A 24,621-nucleotide genomic window follows, 5' to 3' on the forward strand; every position below is an offset into this window, starting at 1 on the left:
CAGAACCTCTTCTCTGAAAGCACAGGAAGCAAGAGAAAGGGGTTTTTTTTCTCTACATTTTGAGATGAGATTTTCTCTACATACATGAGATGAGAAGAGCAGGGCAGCTGCCAGGGACTGCGATTCTGGAGCTGGAAAGAGCTGGTCGCACTGGTAATGTGAGGACATAAGCCCAAGGCCCTGCTGGGTTGCCCATCGCGTGTAGCGGTGCCGCCGTCTCCAGTTCAGCAGGCTTGGCGTTGGCTGCAGTGCGTTAGCCACGGACGCTTTGCCAACATGCCCCTGCATGGGGACTGCTGCTCGCTCCGGTTTTGTGCTGCTTCTCTCCTGCTCTGCTTTCCACAGCACCTACAGAGCATCACTTTGATCCGGTGGAGTGATGGGAGGTTTTTGCAGCCAATTCATTAGTTTCAGAAGTTGTGCTAAACAGAATTAATTGGCCTTGAAATTGTTTCTCTTAAGGTCTTCTGGGTATTTTTTGGTATTGGAAGTTTTTGGGTGGTTATTGGAAGTTTTTGTGTAGTTGAGAACAGTCAGTGTTAGGTTAATGGTTGGACTAGATGATCTTCAAGGTCTTTTCCAACCTAGATGATTCTGTGATTCTGTTATTGTAGTCAGATTTTCTATGATCTTTTAATAGACTTTTTGAAAGGGTATTGGATACCTTCCTGATACTGAGAACTACTGGAGTGTGAAATAATTTCCCAGGAGAAGTGACAGAAAGCTTTAGTATCCAAGATGTTTAAAAGATGACTGGATTTAACACTAGATGATAATAATTTTGCATTAGCAAGAAAATGAATGAGTGATCTAAAATTAGTAATTCCTGCTCCTCTGCAATACATAGCATGGCACAGGAAGTTCTGTAAAATGTTCTGCAAAAAAACCTGGAAGCTACTTTTTTTCCTAGTATTTGTCAAATGCAAGTTTTAGGTACAAATACCTGCACACAACACCTTCATTAGACTTTATTTGAGAAATACTGCTACCCAAAGCTGCATTTAAAGATGTGTTCAGCCTGTCAAGTACTTGTAATACTATTAGGACTCGGTATGCTCGTCAATAATAGGGAGCCCTATATAGAGGAAGCACATGGAATAAGGCATGGGAATAGCTGTGCCATGGCCCTTTCAAGCTTTTCTTATTATAGGTATTACATAGGTTCCCTCCCTCCAGTCTCACTGAAGGACTGACCTTGGGAGCAGAACTGCTGTCAGCAATCGATATCATATTAACAAACAGAAACTTCACACCATGTCAAAAATTTTAAGGCATTAAAACCAAGTATTTCATTCTCATGAGTTGTTCCAGCCCTGAATAGATCCCAGTTTTCTCTGATTTTAAATTGTTTACTCTGCACAAATGCCCTTCCCTGCCCATCTGTGTAACTGCTTAAACAACCAGGGGATGCTGAATAACAGAAAGCAAAGTTGCCTCTCTCTGCTTCAGAACGGATACGGTGAGACATTTGCTCTGATAAAAATATCAGCACAAAGCTGGTCGCTACCCAGACCAGGCGTGGGTTTATGGAAACATAGTAAATCAGCTCTGCGGCATGCTTTGTTGGTATATTCAGCCTTCTCTCTATGCCAAGCTATAAAATTGCTGGATCAAAGTGGAGCTGGGCCTGAGTCCAAACTTCCCCCGACTTCAGGGGAACTTGGATCCATATCCCAACTCTGGGACTTGGCTCTGCCTCTAAATCAAGCTCTTATAATCTCTTAGGAAAAGTCAGACCTATGAATTATCCACTAAGTCACAGAAGGGCAGCCAAAGCTGTCTGTTTCTGAACAGGTTTGCTCTGCCTGCCCTGCACTGCCAGTAAAGACATTTAGGTGGAGCCTTTCATTAATCCTGGAACGCTGATCATAGTCTTTGGTTTGGGAAGAAGAAGCCATCCATCCTTAATCTGCTATTTTAATGTCAAAATAATTTTTCTTCTCCTTCCTTTTCTCTGTTTAGATCTGTGAATTGAGACACCAGGAAGGTAGAAGCCATCTCCAGCAGCCTTTGCTAGGAACCTTGCTATACGTTACTGCATTGCTCAGGGACAAGGGAGAGATGGAACACTAGGGAACGAGAGGCTCGCACATTCTCTGGAGTGAGCCTCAGTGCTCTCCACGCTACCAGGCGCTTGGGTTAGTGCAACACTTTCTCTGTCAGCCTGGATGTGCCTCCACCGATTCGATAGCAAGTGCTATGGGTGATTGCCTGGCGCTTGCATGCCATGATGGTGCAAGGCTTTGAGGTCAAGTTTTCCCATAAAATATGAACAGGAAGCCACGCTCACGCTGAGACTGATAAATTGACATTAAAAGGAGACTGTAATTAAGAAATGACATATGGGATAGATGAGGGTAGCAGGCCCCAGGGATCAATAGAACTGTTTTGTGTTTAGATTGAGGTCTTTTCTTTCAGACTTGTCTTCTGTGACCCCAAATCTTCATCCTCTACCACCTTATTACTGTATTATTACTTGTTACAATAATGACAAAATGTCTTATTATTGCTGCTACCATCAATAATAGCTACAGTTTATCAGCAGTGTTTATTAAGTTAAATTCCATGCCAACATATATCTTCCTCTCCCAACACAATTTACACATGATCTGAAATAACAGTAGAGGAGACAGAGAAAAATATGTGTCATTTTAGTGCATTTCAGTAGTTCTATCGATTTGTTTCAAATTAAGTCCCTTCAAAGCGGTTTAAAGTTTATATTCCTAAGCTAAGCCTTTTTCCTGCTGCAGAAGCTAATTTTTGATGTCTTTGCACTTTGCTTTTGTTCTGTCACAGCCTCTCAGTGTCCACCAGCTTCCCAGAACTGCAAAGCCACTATCCTAAACATTTCACAACCTTTTCTTTTCCTTTTTTTCCCATCACTTAGTTTCCTTTTGGAAGCAAATATTAAACATTGTTAGGAATCCTGAAGTTAAAAAATTTCTCAGTAAAGACCTACTGGCAGTTCCCAAATGAAGATTTTGTGAACCCTGCTTTGAAGGACTGTGGTGTTTCCCCATTTTTCCTGTACATTGTGAAGTGATGTATAGCGCACTGAAGTGAGCAGCTTGTATGACCCCATTCATAGGCAAAACACAGGAGTCTGATATTGCTCCCAAAATGCTTTCATTTGCACTAATAATAAAATAATTCCTTACTTGATTTCTGTTTGTCCTCCTGCTTTTCGGGCAATTTGAATCAGCTCTTTCCCATATCTCTCTTCTGCTTGTGCTCTGTTAAAAGAAAAACTTACTCAATTTCTCTTAGTGGTACCAGGATCACATTTACACCAGTCTTGTAATTGCATTCGAGGTACAAAACATGAGAAATACAATTTCTTTAATTTCTCTAGCTCCTCAATCCTAGTGCTATTAGTTACCTCTAAAATATTTGGTTGAGCTATTTCTAGAAGAAATGAGGGAAAATGAAACCCATGTCCATGGCCTTGATTACCGTGGAGTGCTACGTACAACTCTTTCCCCAAAAAGTTGGATTCAATTAGAAGAAGAGATGTACAGAAGTGTAGTGAAGATGCTCAGAATGGAGAGACTCTTTTGCAAAACAAACCTAAAAGATGATGGCTGACTTGATCCATCAAAACGAAGGCTGGGAGGAGAGGGAAGAGTAGGTTCCAAAGGATCTGTTTGAGAGGTTGTGAATAGGGAGCTGGGAGTAGCAGGAAAATTTCTAACCATTGACGACATGAAGTGCTGCTTAAACAGTTGCAGTGGAGGCAGAGGGGGAAGGAGCCTTGCTGGTTGTAAGGTGAGGCTGTGACGGTTTTATGGAAGGGACAATATGATGTGATGTTTCACCTAATGGGGAACTGTAACTAGTGACTCAGGAGAGTAGTTCTGTTTCTATGGTTAATAAAGAAATACAATTATTTCTTTGCTGTTTTCCCCTCCCCCAGCTCTGGGAGAAATTTCTATTCTCTGTTTAATAAAAAAAAAAAAAAAGTATTTTTACTAAATATGTTACTTCTTTTCTCCTGGGTGCAAGACCAGGGCAGAACTGAGTTTTCAGTCTTTGAGTAGCTGCTAAAAACTATTGGATGGTCAATAATAAATAATGAACAGATGGCCTGGTGCTAGGATTTGGTGGTGGAGATTTTGTTTAGGGTAAGTCCAGTTCTCAAAAGGTGTTTCAAAGCATTTTGAACAGTTTTGAGCCTGAAACCGGGCACCTTAGAGAAACATACTCTTTGTTCAAAAAAGGAATTTTGATGTGAGTGTGAGGCCATGCAACCCTGCTGGTTTGTTCTTACGTGCATCTTCCCACTTGGCCACGCTGTGCTTTATTGTTGCTATTTGCTGAGTTCCAGCGGTTTGAGTCTTTCAGTTTTGCAACCCGGCAGCTGTTGGGGTGGGTCTCTGAGAATATACGACCGCCCTTTCGACTGTTTCTCTGTGTCTCACAAGGCTGTGAGCACCTTGTGTTGTAACCAGCTGTACCAGTGGCTCTGCTGCAGTTTCACTAGTTTGCAATCATCGTCTGAGACCTGAGGCAGGCTCATCCTGGGGACTTTCCCCCAGCCCAAGGAGATCTGTCAGGTGGCGGAATAGGAGTGCTGGTCATACAGCAGCCTACAGTCACTGCAGCCCAGAGTGGAGGCTGTTCTCGGCCTCTGTCCATGGCTCCCATGTGTGGTTAGTTAATTGCTGTCACCCTGCACTAGAAATTGCTGCATTTTAGTAGGGTGTTACTACGTCACTGCTTTGGGATTCCTCCTAGAAGAATGGGGTGCAAAATATGGTGACAGGCCACACAGAGGCCACTTCATTTTCATGTTAGATGAATGAAATTTCATCAAAATGGAAATATACTCCAGAGACACATAACGCTGCAGAAATAGAATGGCCTAATTTTCTTCTGATTTTAATAACAAGAAACACTTTTGTGTCAGAGACTTTGCTTAGTGCCGGTGGATGTACAGCAATGAGAATAACTCAAGTGCTACAGGCCCACTTTGCTTGCTCAGTACACGCTGTATCATGGGAAAAAAGCACAGCCAGCTCTTAATCCAGTTCCAGCTCCTGCAAAACCCGTGGGTCAAATCTTCCTGAAACTTTAGGCACTTGACTGGACTAGCCCAGGGTCAGAGGAGTTTGACAGGAGGCTGACACCATCTTTTCACATCTTAGTGCTGCCTTTCCCATTTTCTGGTACTCTTGCACACAGTTCTAGGTTTTCCTGCAGCCATGAAGAGCTGGAACACACTTTGTGTTTTAAATCCGAGGCTTTGTTCTGGAATACAACTGCTTTCTCACTTCCCAACCTCTCAGGCCCTCCTCTGGACCAGGCAGGGGTATTTGTGAGGAAAAGTAATTGGCCTGGGTGGAAAAGTGTTGGTGTAGCCAGGGCTTAGGGCAGCTGCTGCAGGAGCCCTTTTTGAAATTCTGGTATGGAGCCCATGATATGGACAGTCTCTAGGAACAGAGATTCATCCCATGCTTTAATCTCCTCTGGGTCATTCCCGTGAATGACATGAGGACAAGCTGAAACAAACATCTTCCAGAGAAACTAGATATAATAGCTGCTTTCTGCAACTCAGTGCCCACTACCTTTTCTCCTTTTCCTCCTCCCCCAACATGCATGTACACACACAAGCACATGCACGTATGCACGCCCACTGGAATGTTTTGGGGGTGTGAAAAAGCTCATGGAAACATTTGTTCCTGTAGCTTTCAGATCTGTGAAATGACTGTATGTGGTTTTTTTTCTTCTGTGTGGAAAGTCCTTTGTGCCTCCACCACAAACCAGGAAGAACCTTATCCTGCAACTTGCAGAAACCTCTGTAATGTTTTGGAAAGAAACACAGGCATGTATAGCATCAGCTGCGTGCTGCAGTGCAAAGCCTTCCTGAAGCCTGCAGTGTAATTCTGATCTCTGTAAGTAATGAGTCACAAAGGAGCTATTTTAAACAGTTGAAGCTAAGCTGCCATCAGACAGATGCGACTTCAGGACTGTGTGACACGCAGCAATGAAATATGCTTTCACAGGTGGTCAAGAAAAGCAACTCAAATAGCTTCAGATTTTGATGGGAGACTCTTTGCGCTCTGTGAAATAGTCAACTTTCAGTTTGACAGCTCACATCCCCTTGAAGGGCCCAGTGCTTGAAAAGTAGCTTTCAGAAAACCAACCTAAAACTGGAAAACTAGATGGGGACACGCAGAGCAATATTCGTAAGGAGACAGTTTCTGAGATTAACTGCTCTAGGATTACCTACTGAATATATAATCCATACTGTGTGGTCTTTCCTACGGGTCATGTATGAGCATGTACGTGCCTCATGCTATATGTTGAAACTGTTGAAACCCAGCCGCTTAAAAACAGAACCAAATTTCAGATATATACTTTTCTAAGTCAGAAATACAAAAATGAATTGCAAAGAAGTCAGAGCAGCTGTGTAATACGTATTTTCTTACCTATAAAAGCATCACCCATCCATAGCTGTTGTTGACCGGCACCTAAGAAGCGTGTAAAGGATGGACATAAACTACAACTTTGTTATTCAAGAGTCTGGTAAGCTTGGCGAATGATTTGCGCTGTCTTGGGTGTCTGGCCTTTTGGTAGCATCTTTATACAGCCTTGTCTGTATTTGAAAAATGGCCCCTTTTCAGTAGTTGCAGGAAAGTGAAACAGTGCCTGTGGCAACAGCATGTTCAAAGAGAAAGAAAAATGTGCAGGTCATTGCTTCCTGTAAAGGGGGAAACTCAGTAATGCTGCTTGTGGATGTATGTGCTACCATGTGATTCTGGACCAATAATGACCTAGGTCTTAACGGAGCTCTGGGCTTCTGACTCTTTAACCTTCTCCTTCTCTTCTCCTTCTCCAGTCTTCTCAAATCTTTGGAATTTCTGTTTATCTAGCTTCACAAATCACATCACTCAGGCTTTTCTATGTAAACTAGTATCACTACCAAATTCAGAAACAGCCTACTATCCCTTTACAGATGCCAAACAGGAGAGAAAATGGAGGCTGTTCACACATTTTCACTCTGGTTTTCTTACCTCTGCTTGAGCAAATCTTCCACATCTTTGCACATCTTCCTTCCATCTAACAGCCGCTGTATGAGCACCTCATACCCAGTGTGGAAGGTGAACTCCTTGCACTGAAGACAGAAAGATAAAGAGTTGAGCTGATCTGTGCACATAGTTTGCAGGTTTACCAGATGCCTACTGTCAGTCATATGGAGCAAATTAACTATCTGGAGAATCCAAAAGACCTTTAGATTTGCTCAGAGCAATGGCAGCTGGGGCAGGGCTAAGGGCACAGGTATGGGTGAGGTTTCTCCAAAGCGAAAATCTGTAAAAGTTTTATTAAATCAAGTTTGGGTTTTAATACTGAAAAAGTGAAGTAGGTTGCAAATTTTGTGGAAAGCAGCACTAGCTGTACTTTTGGGGAAGTCACATTTAGCATTGGGTGGGGGATCTCTGCAGAGCAGAGATGTATAGTAGCTCTTAAGGACAACAGCTCCTCTTACATACATTTTCTAAAAAGAAAGGTCAGAGTCAACTTACTGCCACAGGACTCTCAGTAAGACAGTGACCCGCTGTCTAGATGTGAGTGGAGAAGTGAAGGAATCTTGCGCTCATACAAATATCAACACATGGGGTAGTGGTTGTGCCACCTGGTCAGTGGTGGGGTGTTTTAATGAGGGATTCATAGCACAGGGAGACAGTTTGCTGTCAGACAACACTTGGGTTCCGATGTGCTGTTATGTCTTCCTTTGGGATTGCTGTAACAACTCTTTTTATTGAATCAATCTGTCTCTGGCATAAATTCACCATGAGAGGGTTTTTTTTAAAAAAAAAAAAAGTAGAAGATGGGCATGTGGAGAGCTTAGGAATGTGGACGTTGGATCTGCAGGAAATTGAAAGTCTGTGTGTCTGAGATGCTTGCAATGAGTGTTGCTTCCCTTGCTTTTGCATTCACTGCCCAATCTCCTGTGCAATACATGGGATTCACTTGTGCCTTTGGGTATTTTTGCAGCCTGTCCTGCTCCATGACCCCACGTGGCAAATGGAGCCAGCCAAGGCAGTCTGTGATTTTCAGCCAGCCACACTACAGGCGAGGTCATGGAGCTGAGTGGATTTTGCTGCCCCAAAACCAACCAGGGCTCTTATTTCCTACCAGGGCTCTGCATTCTGTGTGGCTCCAGGCCACGTTCCTCTGGTCTCGGACTGCGGATCCCTCCCCATCACACAAGTCCATGTGTCAGGTTTATTCCTGTCCACATGATCCATCAGAGCACACCCCCTTGCATCTGAGACAGAAATATCTGAGTAATGAGAAGAAAAACAATTAGTCTTGCACTTCTTTCATCTTTTTCCCAACTTCCAGACTGCCCTGCAGCAATGGTAAATCAGAGTCACAACAGTGCTGCTGAGGAAATGCTGGGAGCCCACAAAGGGAAGGGAATAAAGTTGTGATGTGCTCTGAGTGTGGCACTAGGAGAGGATTTCTGTGTTCTACTCCTGGTCCTCCCACTGACTTACTACAGGATCAGGACAAGACATTTTTACTTTGAGAGCCTCAGTTAACCAGTACATAGTGATAATGTTATTGAAAATATAGTGGTGAATGTTATCTGAGCTTTATGTTATAGCATTATGGTAAAATCATGGACTGTAACCATAAAGAGAATGAATATGTTCCTTCCCTCAAGCAGTTTATGTACAACACAAGTGTTTATATATGAACTGAATGCAGTTTATACATCTATCCACTGTCCCCTAAGCAGTTATCGTTTAATAAATGCGTTAGTTTATTGCTTTACACCATGACTGTTGAGAAGACAGCTGTTTAAGTTTTGGGACTCGGGAAGGATCTGCTGGCAAGCAACGGTTGGACACTTGAGCTTGCAGCTTTGCTTCCTTATTGCTGGGACTGGAGAGGAACAGGGCGAGCTCTGGGGGTGAATGCCGGTGGCCGATGGCAGCCTCGGTGCTGCTCATCCAGCCCCTAGGGCTTCTGTGGGGATTTGCAGACCTGTGAGTGGGTCTTTTTGCTTCTTCAAGAGCTAGGATCAATTTCTGCAGACAACCTTTGTAAACCTACAGTTTGTAGTAACACTTCCAGTGCTACAGTTTCTTGACAGCAGTAATTCCTTCTTCCCTAACTCTTATCACCAGCAGTGGGGAGAAAGGAAAGACAGTAGGATAATGGTGCACAAGAGACAGAGACAAATGCCTCCACCAGCAAAGTGTCTGCACTACAGAGCCAGGCAAGATAATAATGTAGATAAAAGATATGGAGAGACTGCAATGGATCCACTGTTATCACTGGTGCAACCACAGGAAAATGATAGGATTACATATGCTCATCTGATGCATATGCTCACCCATTAAGAAATAGCATCTCAAAACTAAAACACCAGTTTTCCTAATGTTTCCAAGGGCAAGTTACACACACACATCCCGGGGAGGGATCCTGCTGTGAAAGAAATGTAAAGAAACAAGATTTTGCTATTCATAGAGGAAAGTAGGAAAGGTCTTGATAATACCCCGGCAACAGACTTGTCACTTCCCCACTCTCCCTTTTTTTTGTGGACATCCCAATGGCAAAAGGCATTGCTGCTGTAAAAGAATTTCATAAATTGCCCCCTCTGCCTGACAGAAACCACTCTGGTCAGATGCTCCACAACCAACTCAGCCCAAAAATTTTGATTGCTTATTTCCAGATGCAACTAACTACATCCCATAGCTGTGTACACAACTTCCCTGTCCCAGAAATGCTGCCCAGAGGTAAGTGAAAATATCATATGGGTTTGTATCACCCCAGCAGTCAGGCTTACTGCCACAAGCAACAAATGGAGAGTGATAAGCACACTGTGAAGTTACTCTGCTGTTTCTGTTCAACATATCTCTTTGTTTAGTAAATGCTAAAACTCACTCAGTGTCTTCTCCCACCTCTTTTAAACTGGGACAGTTGCTATAATGAAAGGATGGCAAATTCTGTACATCTGAGAGAACCACCTGTTAAAATCCCTAAATGGAGAATGCAGCACCAACTTGTTATCAACCCAAAAACACACACACAAACACAACAGTGTGCCGAGGGGTCAGCAACCCTTCTAGGGGCCTGATAAAAACTACCTAATGAACTTCATTCAGCCATTTGGACATCTTGCTCTAAGCCATAAAAATGCAAGGGCAAGAAGCAATGCCATATTAAAAACTGTATCAAGGTTCACCCTACCTTGGTGACCAAGAGAACGAATTTTGCAGCACATCTAGCAGGATATTCTCACAGTCTGAGTTAAGGACCCTTTGTAAGCTACGCTGCCCTGGGTAGCACAGCGATGGAGTCTTGTTGGAGCTCTGCAAACAGGCTTGCCTCCAGGACGTGCTCTGGCATTTTTACTGGCACTAATGCAAAGGGAACAGGTTACTGCTTCTCCCCACTGCTCACAACAGATTCTGTGCTTCATCTTTTTGCCTTCCTACTTCCTTGCTTCAATGAATTTAGAAATGCAAAAGCCAGATTTTGCTTATTATAACTATAGGAACATTTTAGCCCTTTAATGCATATAGAAAGATACCTGTTTAAATGTGAAATCTGTAATAGGTCTTGCACATTTCTAGATCACAGGCTTTCTACCAAGCAGGGTAGTAGTGTTCCCACCATTCATTCTGTGTGCTTATGTGCACGTGTGTATGCCAAGTGCAGCCTGTACCTTACTCAGTTTTGCTTTCTGTCTGTTGCCTGCTAACATGAGTAAGACTTGAACTTGTTAAAAATAGAGCCACTGCAGCTGCACCTGAAGGAAAGCTGGAATCTCCTTTGATGGAGGCATCAGTTCCTGCCTGCTAGATTCATCTGGGTTTTTTCCCTGTGGTTGATGCTTGTAGAGGGATTTGGCTCCAGCTAAATGCCGGTCTATAAAGGACTTCCTACCATAGACACTCATTTAATCATTATTCATTTTAGGGGGATCCATCTCAAAATTTGCTTTATTGTCCTCAGTATGTGTTCCTGAAGAATGTGGAAGCCATGTTTCAGAACCACAGCATCTGAAATCTAAACCAGGGCTGCCTCAGCCTCCCAGGCAGCAGATCTGGCTGTGGTCTAGACAGCATGTGCCACTAGCACATCATGGGCTACAGCAAGGAGGGAGAGGAAACATAGCCAGGTGACAGCCCAGGTTTAGACAAGTTTAAGTTGCTGTGGTTGCTCACCCTGCAACCTTGCTTCTTAATTTCCAACCACAATGGAGCCATAAAACATTTAGGCCTAAGTTTACCTACACAAACATTTCCCTTTCATTTCAACAGCTCTTTTTCGTTCATATGTTGTACAACTGGTTTTCTCTCAACCTCTTCTTGAATCCAAACAAACCTCCTTTGCCCTTTCCTGAGATACTGGTTTTTCATTCCATTTATTCCTGTGTGTTCTTATAGCACCTGTTCAAGGCTGAATAAATCCATGATGGACAAGGATGATGCTCTACTACTCCAGTAAAAACTAGTTGATGCTTTGTACCATGGCATTAATGCCTTCTCTGTTTTCTTAGAAACACTTCTGGTACATCAGAGGATCATATTTGCCTTTTTCCACTATCAAATCACACCAGTGGCACCTAATTGAGCTACGATCTATTGATATACCTGCAATTTTCTCCTCTCCTGCAATTTTACTTAACAAGGTCCCAGAGTGCATTGGACCTTTTTGCTACTGATCTCACTCTCATTTTGCACCTTGAAACTTTAATTTTGTCTGCTTTCTGTTACCCCAGGCTTGAAGGTTATCAGATACTTCCTGTACAATATTTCATTCTACCTATTTGTTTCAGCAACAGCTATTTCCAGCCCGTTCTTAATGTCTTATGCCAGTATCTCCCATGAATATATTGAATAAAATTAATCCTGAGACCAGCTCTGAGATTCCCTCCTCCAGCTCAAGCATTTCCATTTCAGCACAAGCCACCAGCGTCTCCCCCAGAACAGTGTCTTTGCCCACTTTACAGTTGTTCTCCTGCTATGTCTGTTCAGTCCTGTTTTGTTTTTCTTCTCTAATTTCTTTGTCAAGACAATCAAGACAGCAAGATTGTTATCACATTAAACAACTATCTAGCCTTGATAAACTGTCTTGTCTTTATTCTATTTTCCATTTACCATTTTGTGTTATAATTAGCATTCACATTGAATGGTTTTGCAAAGGCTGTTAAAGTCACACTACTCAGCTAGTGCTTGGGCACCTCTCAGCTGGGACTTTGTGATGATTATAAGAACTAATAGTCAAAGAACTTTTTTTTTAAGAAGTTAGAAAAAATGTTTTAATTAGATAATAAATATATTCATTAAATGTGTAAAACATAATTTGTTTATAACAAAATCTAGGTAGGTGCTTGGAAGAGGGTGATGTGAATCACTGCTGGTAATTTGTGTCATTTCCAATGAAGTGATTCTGCTTAGTCAAAGCGTGTGTAGCTGTGAAAGAGGATTTATTCATTGTTATTCTAATAAAAAAGATTCGTTAATCTGCATTGTCCAACAGACCTATAATCACTAGTAACAAAGTGCTTGACAAAGGGATTTCAGCGTTGCAGGCAGATTTGTATTGTTCTGGGATTCTTCCATTAATACTTCACATGCGCATTGGTCTCTGCCCCCGAGCCCGGGGTTTTTCTTCTCATGGGGAAAATCACAGCTAATGGAGAGGCAGCATCTCCTCTCCTCTTCCCATTTACAAAAGTTGTTTCCCTCCAGTGCAATGAGCAACACTGTTCCTCCAGATATTAAAGGAATGTGAGAGTATATGACTGAAAAACACAAATTTTATGCTCTAGTTTAACCAGAATAGCTTTTCCTAGAATACTTGAAAGGAGGCATGGAAGGCTGCAAGCAGTGGTGTTGACAGTAAGCACAATGGGATATGCTTTCTTCCTTCCATTTCTTTTTTTCTCTAAGGCTTAAAGATGCTGCTCCTCCACATTAGCACTTTTCTAAAGAGATAGGTGCCTTGGGACTGCGCCATCCCATCTGGTAGAAGTTTCTCCAGAGGCAATCATGCAGGTAAACATCGGGAGCTGATTGTGGGAGAGATTATTCACGGCTGGCTCTGAGCTTGTTGCTGCAGCCATGAGGGAGAGGCTCTGAGGATTTTGGTTTGGTGATGAAGGCTGCAAGCGGGAAGACTGATGGTGTCAGTTCCCTGCCCAGAGGGTAGAAATTTCAGTACAAAGATAGCTGGGGGGTGACACAGTAGTTTCTTACCCCCTGGTGGCACAAATCTGAGTAACCTTGTGCTAAGTCCCTGAGCCTTGTGCTGCTGGGTGCTCAGAGGGTACTGCAAGGCTTTTTGAAGAGCAAGAGTTTATGTTTTGAAGTCACAAGGGTACTATTGCAATAATACCAGCAAGGAAAGACTAAAATGCTTTATTGGTTACTGAAGCGTGGTTTTGGTAAATAGCTATTACAATGGACTCAACTGAAGCAAAAATACCCAGGCTTGCGTGCAAAGCACCCGCTAAATTGTATGCCCTTGTATGTCCAGCTACTAATATTCAGAAAGTGATGTAAATTGATGAAGTCATTGCGGTTGTGCTGTAGGAACTGTGGGCTCTTCTGTTGTGGCTGGTTTCTTGGTGCATTTCTAGCATCATCCTGGGACCTGACTTGCCCACCCAGAACTCTTCTTAGAGGTAGTTTACGTACCCAATTCATACCTCTACCTGCTCCTGCAGGATAAGCTGGTTTGTCAGCAGCTCAGCATCTCCCCCAGGGAAGTGCTTTGCAGCTGAAGTCGTGTGTCCTGTTTGGTAAGTGCCACTGCAGCTCCACCTCAGCTTGCTGCGTTGCTCGGGGGGAGCAGCAGTTGTGGCTGTCAGCAAAAAAGGCCTTTTCCCCAGCGCCTCCAGCCGCAAAGCCAGCTCCCTTGCTTTTTGCAAGGAACTAGGTCCTAGGTGGTACACACAGAGAGTAACCCCCAGCATACGGCACCGTAACAACACTACCCTGACGGGAGGAAGGGATGGAAAAGAATTAACTACGTAGCAGACGCTGGGTGCGTTGCTTGGTATGTTGCAGGATAGCGCTGAGCTACCCTGGCGATAAAGATAATATCAAAATCTGCACCTTAGCTGGTTTGCACATCTAAGGTGGGCCTGACTGCAAGCGGTAGTGGTGCGAGCACTGACAGTTACAGCATAGCTATCAGGTATTCTTTTAGCCTAATGATCATTCATTTAGGAATTATTTGAAATGTAGTCTCTGCAAATGTTCAAAAAATATTAAAAAACAAAACAAAACACTTTCTCTTAAGTTTGAAAATATTTAGCTATAAAAGTGCATTCCTTGTCTTTGTTCTTAATGGTATTTCCCCAAGGCTTTTATCAGATGTATTATTAAGACAGGTTTTGGACTGAAAATGATGAATGTTGCTAACTCACAGAAATAAACTGCTCATACAGATTTTCAAAAGAGAGAAAAAAAATTTGAAACTGAATCTGTTATGGGTATCTTTGGAATTTTTTTAAATCAATTTTTAAATCAATTTTTAAATCAATTTTTGCATCACAGCTTATTTACTTAAGGTAAGCTCTTGACAATTTTAGTAGAACAAAAACTTGAGATTCATTTTTTCGGGTTCAAAAATGAAACAACTATTGGTGTGAGGAGGAAGTTTAGAGAGAACAGGGGATAGTGAGTTTTGAATAAGCATCATTCTGCCAATATCTTTTCCAACTGTCAGAAAGAAATCCTTTCTATCCGCAGCTGTATCACACATGATATCTCAGTTGTGGACTGAAAGTAAGCTGTTCTGAGTTACATCAATGAATTATATCACTGCATCATACCACTGTGTACTGTCACTGCTTAAAAAGAGTGTTTCTAGATCTTGATCTCTTGATCTGCTTGTCAAGTGCTCTGTCAAGGGCTGAGTATTTACTGTAGGTGAGCAGCAAACAGATTTAATAGCCAACAGTCAAACATGATTTATAATCCCAAAGTACATTTGACTGGGCTGGATATTTTCTGTCATGTCATGGTCTTTCACTGTGAACACTGTGAATCACTTGCTTTGTGTTTTTGTTTTTTTGGTTTTTTTTTACCCTGGGATACTTTAAAATTTCCTAGTATTTCCAGGAATATATTAACATGATACCAAGTGGTTTTGGAAGTTTACTGCTCTTTCTCTGTGCCACTCAAGCTATCCTGAAATAAATGTGAAATAAAATGGGATAGCAGTAAGCACCACTAGTTTGTGTATCTGATGTCCAAGTGACTGTTTAAATCCCTGCTCCAGCTCAGCTGTGATACTGAGGAGGGGTGCCTGGGCCTTCTGTGGCCCTGATGCGGTAAGAAGCAGTTAGATATTGCTTCCCGTCACATGAGATGCTGTCCTGGTTCTGCTTTACACCAGCAAGACATGAAATAACCTTTTTTCAAAACAAAAAAACAGATTCTCAGACTGACCCTCTGCTGCCTTGTCCTGGAAATGTGTTAGCAGCTGAAAACCCAGCTCTGCAACCTAATTAAGAGGTGAGAACGTAAAAATGGGGGAAGGTCGTCAGTGTCCAGAACAGAGCGGCATTGCAGCAGAAGCCTCTAACCGAAACAGTCTCCTCTGACTAATGCTTGGTGTGATACAAGTCCTTTTCTACAAATTTTCATGTGATAACAAACTGGTTAGTGAGTTTAAAAGCATATGTCCGTGCTGCATACTGCTGTACTGTGTAAGAGCTCCTTTTTCTTACTGGCTAGAACTGGTTGGGATGGACGGGAATGTGGTGGTTCTCATGCTTTCCAAGATCAAACTGACTACAGAACTTATATGAACTTAAAAAAAGCAATACTTTTTTTTAAAAAAATATGTGGGTTTTTTCACATAAGCAGAAAAAAACATGGAAGAGTAGGTGGGCTGGAGCTGGCTGTATAAATTTTCTGACATTTCCTGTAAATTCATTCTTTGCACATTAGAAACAAAAATGTTTGCGAAGGATATAGGTGACTTTGGGGAATTTTTGTGATGATTTCAGGAGTTGACTTGGTCATTTTCAACATGAGGCTTAGTTTGCAGTTTCACTGCAGTCTTTGTTACCTAAATCTGCAATGCAATACTTTTCATGGGGAGCAAACAGCATTTATTGCCAAACATAGCATAGATGTGAACCGTGAATGCGACCTTCAAAGATCAGAAGGAAAAAAACCATTGCATTTGTAGCATTCCAATTGCTGAGCTGCTAGATTGCTGTCTCGGGCTTCCCTATGTAATGAGGTAGGCTAGAGAACTTCAAATGAAAGCAGATTCTCATCAGACTCCAATTCTGCTAGGATATTCAGAAATAAATTGAAATTGGTATTTCACAGAGTTCATGGTAGCATTGCAAAATTGGTGATACTGAGCAAGCCAGTAGCTTCCCAGTGTCTTTTGCTCTCTATGACATTGCAGGTTTTCTCCAAGAAGAAAATAGTTGGTTTAGAGTTCTGCTGACAAGAGGAATTTGCTCTTCAGCTTCCTGAGCCCTCACCCTTCTCAGTGGCGTCCTGGACTGCTCATGTATTATGTATTAGGCATTCTTATAGTCATGGCATGTTGTTTGGCTTTCTTCACATTTTAATCACCCCATGATTTGCATAGCTACAAAGTGATGGCTGCACAAAAGCCTTCTCAATTTTTGCAGGTGGTTTGTTGGCTGGCAGACAAATGGCGCACAGGGAACAGAGTTGGAAAGTCTCAATTCCAGTCTAATAAAAGGACTCTGCTTGTGCTTGTTACCTCCATTTTAGCTTCCCTTCTTAATGATTTAATTAAATAATTTTCTAAGAATGCACAATGTTTCCTAGGGAAGAAAAACTGTAGCTTAATTTCTGGTCTCTTTGTAAAGAGTGCAAGTGTTCTATTATTCTATAGCAGTGTTTTTACATCTCATAAAATGATTAATCACAAAATCAGTTCTCCAAGCTTTAGCCAGGGGTCTAGAGAACGCAACAGTGATTTATGAACTCTAAGCTTCTTTCAAACATTACATGGAAGGAGATTTGCCTTTTGGAAGGAAAAAAATAGAGCTTCAGGTACACACGGTATCACCTCCTTTCAACTGCCCATCTGCTCATGTCTCATAATGCCTCAATTCAGGAAGATTCCTCAAAGGGCACGAGCGAAGTCAGGTAATGGAAACCTTGTGCCATCCTTTCTCACAAGAGCACCTTCTTTGTACTGAGTAGAAGAGTGTCTCTTTTAATTTTGAGATGTTGTCATTTATGGTTTTATTCCAAGTGTCTTGTATTGTGAAGCAGCCAGGGAAAAAAAATGCGCCCTCTCTTGAATTACACATATTCTACCAGGTTGAGATCATGCTTTTATTTGCCCATTTCTGCTAGTTTTCACTGACTTCAGCCTTGACCTGAAGTTCTTGCTGGTGGGGGTCTCAGGATGTTTCTGACCACCTTCAGGACATGGCATGCTCCTACTGTGCAGCAGTTCAGACCCCTGATGCTTCTGTGCTAGGAAAAGGAGAAAGGGGCCAGCAGCCCGATGTGCATCACAAGAAAAAGTGTGACTAAAAGCTAGGAATCCATTCAGGAAATTTGGATATAACAAACTTCTGGAACACCTTTGTGATGGCGATAGTGAGAAATGGGAACAGGAGGAAGAAAAATCCCTTACTAATTTTAAATCAGAGCTTGATGTGGCTGTATGACACAGGTTTGAGGTGACAGCATCCCTTTATATTTTCTTCACGTGGTGACTTTAGACAACAGCTAAATCCACAAAGGTGGCTTCTGCCTGGGAGCCAACAGAGAGGCCTGATATGAGCATTTGCACCTGCCTTTCATAAGGCACAGTATAGTTTTGCCATGGTGCCTTCCAGAGTCTGATAGATAAATGTGTCAATGATGAAATCAGATGTTGCTTCAGTCACTTATTGAATAATATTAGCTACACAAGAGAAACTGGAAGTAAAATAAGGAGAAATAGAATCTTAAAAGTAGAGGATACTTCTGTTTTGTACAAAATAATGGTCAGAGTTTATTTCTGTTTCTATTCCTCTTTAGTTCATCCGCTTCCAGATCTCTTCCCTTTTACTAGGGAGTTCCTCTCCTCCTGCAAGCACTGTGGGGTAGGTCCCAGACTGCTGCGAGTGAGGCAACATGAAACAACCCTGACTTGCTCAGGCACAGAGACAATTATTCAGAAGGTCATACAGAGCCACTAGTACCAGACCTGCTTAGCTGGTACATTAATTCATTAAAAAAACCTATGTGTCTTTCTCCTCCCTGTCTTAGAAAACATAGAATTGTTTCCTGTCAGTCCTGAAAAAGGCACTAAATACAACATACTGCTGTAGCCACACCGTCTGCTTCCCCCATAAGAAGGGCCAGACGTTTTGTTAGTGGTCTCTTCTGGCAATAGGGAAGGGTAAAGCTGCAGACAGTCTTCCCAGAGTCTTGCTGTACAAGCAGAATGAATTAAAGATTTAATTTGTGTCTTAGTGAGGATTATTCCGATAGCTAAATATTAGCGTTTCCAGTTTACAAGAGATCTTCACCACCTAAATAATAATTTTCCACATATCCTGTTACTCAATATGATGCAACATACTCTTACACTCTGTTAGTATGGTGTATCACAAAGTCCTGGGGAATTGTGCAACCCAACAGAATGAAATCAATTTTAGGCTTTTTGAAATTCTTAAAAGAGAAGGGGTTTAATTGAAGTAAAGTCAAGCAGTTTGTCCGGGTGGAACAACTGTGCCAGTATCACATTACCTTCTGGGAGGCATTTCTCTGTGTTTGCTCCTACTTGCATAAATGTCTCTCCTGCCTTATACAAAAATAATTTAAAATTGATTAATTCTGGGTTTCTTAGGAATTCCTGAATCAATGAGGTATTTAGCTGGATGTACCCCCTTTTTGCTGCAAGCTCCTCGGGTATAGGAAATGGGCAAGATCTACATAAGTGGGTGCACACTAAGGGATTGCACCAGCATAGCTACTTTTGAACCCTTTGAGCTGTTAAAACTGTTTCTTCAGCCCAACTGTCATGCACAAGGTGTCCGTTCACTCAGAACTGCCTTGTCTTTTAACCAACCAAAGTAAAATTCTTGTTCCACTCGCAAAGAGCCTCAGCATTACCTGCCTTAGCAGTGTTTTATGTTTTCGTGAGCTTCTCTTGTATGAAATGAATGACTACCACTTCTAGAGCAGGGTGGGAAACAGTTTTCTTGCCCTGCAAATTTATATAAGGTTTTAAAAGTCCACATTTCACCTCTTGACAACAACAGCAACAGAGAACAACACAAAAAGACATTCACATTGATATAAAGAAGAAACTTGCTCTGAATCGGGCAGATCCGATTGAGTCATCCCACTGCCTAAGCTGGTACACTATTCACCATCTGCTGTTTATATAGGGAAGAGGAATTTCATTTTAATCTCTCCTTTCTCTAGCTGTTTTACTTGTGGATGAATCTACTGGAGTGGAGGGAAGGCATGCCTGGACTCCAGGCTGCAGGTAGGGTAGACTGTGGGCAATGAAAGCTCCAGTTCCTGTTCCAAACTACATCTCCCCCGTGCAGAGCTCTCAGCACCCCAGAGAGCTGTTTCTTCTGAGTTTAGCCTCCTCTTCCCCTCTTTGGATAGAAATTTCACCTTAAACCTCCATCTCCAGAGGAAGCCTTCATCAGATGTGAACTTTTTCATTAAAACCCAGCTTTATCTTCCAAAACAGCTCCCCTACTTCCAGTAAAACTGTGTTTTCCCACAAAAAAGGTTTTGTCAAGAATACTAACCAAATGTGTGGCCAGAGTCTTTCAATGGCAGGTGCCTCCTTTCCTTCTGGTGCTCCTGAGGATTTCCATCCTGCTGAGCAGCAGCCCCCAGGGCTATTCATCAGTCCTGACTTGTTAATAACCCTTCAGTAATTACAGCACCTATTGCAAATGGCATGAAGCTGTGAGACTCAGACCTCTGTTGTTGACCATCTATTTTCTTTTTTCCTTTGCCCCTACCCTTTTTTTTTCTTTTCTTTCCTTTTAGGAATTAATTAGGCCAGGACAAATTGAGAGCAGCACCAAATAGCATCTTGGTTTGAAAAGTTGTTACTTTAAAGAAAAAAAAAGGTTTTGTTTATTTATTTATTTGCTCTGAGTAGAACAACAGAAGCTGGTATCTCTAAGCTAGCCTGAGCTGGTCAATTTTCCCTTAATTCTGAAGACTAAGAGTAAATAACTGTTGCTTTTCATTTCAAGCAAAAATGAAGTTTCACCAAGAGTGCTTTACCAAGAACTGTGGAACTGTTCAATTCCTCAGTCTTGTTCAGTGATGTTTTTCCATCACTTTGAAGAAGAACTAAATTCCGTTTATAGTAAGGGAGCAATTTTCTGGGGAACTGAAAAGCTGTTGGGATCTAGATACATATTTTCAACTTTTTTTTTTCTTAACCTTGACACCCTGAGCAATGCTAAATGATCCCCATGCAGAGCCGTGCCCCCAGCCCTCACCTCGTCCCAGCCTCAAATCCCCAATTTCTTATGGAACACCAGTGAGCTTTGTATATTATTGAACTGTGACTGCGGAGAAAAGTTTCATTTCAAAACCTAGATGAAACAAGAGATGAAGCAAGTGTATTCTGTGCCATCTGCCAGCCAGAATCTACCTTGGTGCAGTATGGCATGAAAACAAGATCAGAAAAAAAGTCTTTTTGAGCTAAAAGGAGCTGAAGAATAACCAAAAAAAAAAAAAAAGTTGGTTTGTGAAGCAGCCTAATTTGCCTTCAATACAAGTATGTAATGAGTGTAACTGGATTGAAATTCAGAGTTTTTCACTGTGCCTGCAAAGTGTCCCCAGTCAGTGACTGTAAACTTTGAAGAAAGGGAAGCGTTGCAACTCTGCACTGCTGCATTGCGGGGGTGCAAGCCTTGTGGGAGGAAAGGGATGGGTCATGGATCACCCGGTACTGCAAGGAAAAAATATATGTTGAAATGAGATTCACAGGGAGAATCTGAGATTCACCCTGGAGAATGTGTCGTGGGAGGAGAGGCTGAGAGGTGGGATTGCTCAGCCTGCAGAAGAGATGGCTCAGCGTGTATAAATACCTGGTGGGGGCGAGTAGGGGAGACAGAGCCAGGACTTCTCAGTGGTACCCAGTGACAGGGCAAGAGGCAACGGGCACAAATTGAAATGCAAGAAGTCCTATTTAAGCATAAGGAGGCTTTTTGCTACAAGAATAGTGAGACCCTCTAACAGTTTGCCCAGAGAGGTTGTGGAGTCTCTGTCTTTGGGGATACTCACAACATGGTGCTGGGCAAGCTGCTGTAGCTGGCCCTGTGCCCAACAGGGGGTTGGTGGAGTGATCTCCAGAGGCCCCTTCCAACCTCAGCTATTCTGTGACTCTGCCATCAGAAAATGCACCTCAACAGGCTGCTTTAGCAAACCAGTGGACACCCACTTTGATCTTTGCATGAAGTGCTGCTACAGATCCACAGGATCAGTTTCAAGCCTTGTGCGACAAATACTCATTTAACTCTAGGTGGTGTTCATTAGATGTGTCTGTATATGTGGGTGAAAAGAGTCGATGACTCACCTATTCCATATTTAAAATGCATACTCATGGCACAGTTAAAGTTGGCATAAATAAGAATCCTTCATTTTTCTGAGCTCAAGAAAAACCAAACAACTTTTGCAGACCAGGACAGATCAAAACAAACCAGATATAACTGTGTAAAAACATTAACAAAATTGTCACAGTGACTTCATCAGTCAACCAATTTAAGCAGTCAAAACCCCTAGATAAAGCATTCAGTTGCAGCATGATCATCAGAAAATTTTAATAAAATGTAATAACTGTCTAATTATTTCAGTTGCTGACCTAAAATGAGCTTTCTGTAAAGCCATTAATCTACCTGGTCTGGAAAGCCTTCTGCAGCCTTAGGACCAGTCCACCATGTTTAAACCTCCCCCAGATACTCTTCCTCCTCGTAGGGAAGATGCTCAGCCTGATGTCCCAGATGCAGGCCATAACTGAGCATATAACCAAAAGCTGCAAACATAAAACTGTAGTCCTTCCATTTAAGCTCATCACCAAGGAAAAGAACCACCCTGAATACACTGTACTTGGTTCTTCACAGACCCTCCTAGGTGCTGTTTTAGGAATACTGGGAGATGGAAGTAGACACCGACATGTTTGCCGCTCTATCAATATCTGTGCTGGGAGTGTTAGTTCATCTGAGCTTCACTTTAGCTGTTGTGCTCTGCTCAGAAGTGATTTGTGAAGCACCAGTATTTCCATAGCCACAACAACTAATCAGGTTTTCTACTTATGATTTCCTGTGGTTTCAATGACTGTTGTGAGATTGCACCCCCCTTCACGGGTGCTTCTCATCAACCCAGTTTGCTAAGCGTCCCTCCCAGATCAGCTGGGGGAATGTAGGAAGAAATTACATATAAAAAAAGAATAGAACAGCCTCTTCCGTGGAGATGAAGTTGACCTCACAACAAACACAGACATCAGCTGGGCAATTGGTTCAACTTTTCCGAGTTCGTTCCCCCTTTATTCCCCACTTCCACACACGTCCACCAGCGATGACTTGCCCTCGATGTAAGCAGGGCCACAGACATACATCTGCCTCCAGTCACACTTTCTGGAGTTCAGAGAGATGCAATATGTAGTGACAACAGAGCCTGGCCTGTCTGTATGCCAGTGTGCCGTGAGATTATTTACTTTAATTTGCCTGGTCTTTGTAGATATAGATGCAACTGGTGCAATCCAATTCAAATGAAACTCGGTGGGGAACCACTTGCAAAGCTGAGATACCAGGGCAAAAGGTTTGGCAGCCGCATCCTTCCCTGCCTGAGCTCAGCAGTGTCTTGGGTGCCGGGGGCCAGCAGGAGCCCTCACCAGCCCTGGTTCCTCCTCCCAACAAACCTGCCCGGTTCCACTTCCTCCTCACAGACCTGCTTCAAAACAATGAGCCCTGCAAAACTTAACCTCTACAGGAAAGCAGGGTAGATTCTGACATAAAAAAGACTTCCTTTTTTGAGTAAAACAGTTGATATTGTATTTCTTCAGTACATTGCCTAGTAAGTCTAGAAAATAGTTTCATCATGACTTTTTATAATCATCTCTGCACTCTTGTACTACAGTTCAGAGTCTCATTAGGAGATAAATTATTTATGAAACTAATTACATCTTTTTTGGTATATATAATAAACCATCATGTGATAAAGCTACAGTAACAGTTGAGGGGTTCACCTACGAAATCAGCTTTGCATTGAACCTGATCTAGAATGTAACCTGAAGTCAAAACAAGAAAGATTAAGCAAGCATCTTTGTTTGTAACGGGCTCTTTAACTTAAGCACTTCCATGGCTCCCACTGCTGTAGCATCTGACCACAGTCACAGGTGCTGCTCGGGCAGGAACGTGGTAACGTGAAGTCCGCAGCGGGGCAGGGAGGCAAATCTTGCTGTCTCATGTTCAAGGCCTGCATCATATTTGCTGGCCCGTATCTCCAACTCACTCGTGCTTTTAAATCCTAGCTGTGAGAATCCACAAGCCCTGAACTCATCCCACAGCTGAGAATGAACAAGCACTTCACACTTTAAGCATTTTTTTAAAATCCTAAGCACCTTAGGAGCTCATGACAGGTTTTCAGAATTGACTTGGCCACTTGAGTTTGATTCAAAGCTGCCAGAGGAAATAGATTTGCACCCACTCAACTCTGGGCACTTTGGAGCCTGCCCCAAAACCAAACATCTCCTTTGAAAGTCTTCATTCCCCCTTCCCAGGTGGGTAAGGCAAAGCCAGCAAATGCTGCCAGTAAGCACCTACCTACCTCTTGGCCAGAAATAGCTGCATTTCACAAGGCTGAAACTGGAGTGTTGAGCAGCATGGAGGAGAAAAACAAAATAGAAGGAAAAGGCAATGACAAGAATTTCAGAGGAAAGACAAACAATAAGTACAAGAACATAGAATGAGACTAAGAAAGAGATTCAGAAGGGGAAAGATTTTCTTGGTTCGTGGGTTTTTGTAACCAAAAAAAATTAATGTTGCTCAGATCTCTGCCTATTAACATGACCATGTTAACATGAAACTCAGCTGGTATCGCAGACATACTCGCTGGTATCGCAGACATACTCCCCATTAACATGGGAATTTACCTAACCTGTCTAATAGGATGCCAGAGAAGACAGGTAACATCTGTTACATTTGTAGAGCAGCCCAGCAGAATATCAATCCATTAGCAACTGCCCTGCACTGGCTATCAAAACCTATTTGTATTTTTGTCTCACAAATATTTTCCAAAAAGTATTATCAGAGAATAGAAAACTTCTGCTAAGAAGCACATTTTAGTGGAGGCTTTAAGCAACTTTGCCTTAAACTATTAAGGAGTGTGTGGAGGATATAAAACCAAAAGTTGTAATTTAAAAATATACTGGTTTTAGCCCAGGCCATGCTACAAAGAAAATAAAAAAAAATAGCACAACTGTGAAACTTTTAGTATAGTACTATCACTGCTACATTTAATAAGGGAAAAGAGAGATTAAATCACTGCTACTTTTGATAGGGGAAAAGAGACATTAAAATGTATGTGTGTTAAGAGGAACAATTTGCATTTTCCTGAAAGACAGCACACCCTGTTCTTATCAAGTTTGAGGAACTTTGGGAAGGAA

The 24,621-nt window shown here is 42.2% G+C and overlaps 1 protein-coding gene across 1 annotated transcript in view; it reads right to left on the reverse strand.

Moving 5' to 3' along the window:
• The window catches only part of PSTPIP1 (proline-serine-threonine phosphatase interacting protein 1), a 57,367-nt gene that overhangs the window by 30,058 nt on the left and 2,688 nt on the right, over window positions 1-24,621 (reverse strand). Inside the window, exons 2-3 of the mRNA XM_074880639.1 lie at window positions 7,014-7,114; window positions 3,159-3,233 (exon numbers count right to left, since the gene is read on the reverse strand). Coding sequence (XP_074736740.1) covers window positions 3,159-3,233; window positions 7,014-7,114 — 176 coding nt within the window. The remainder of the gene's footprint in view (window positions 1-3,158; window positions 3,234-7,013; window positions 7,115-24,621) is intronic.

The sequence above is a fragment of the Strix uralensis genome, chromosome 11, assembly GCF_047716275.1.
Source record: "Strix uralensis isolate ZFMK-TIS-50842 chromosome 11, bStrUra1, whole genome shotgun sequence".
Taxonomy (NCBI): Eukaryota; Metazoa; Chordata; class Aves; order Strigiformes; family Strigidae; genus Strix; species Strix uralensis.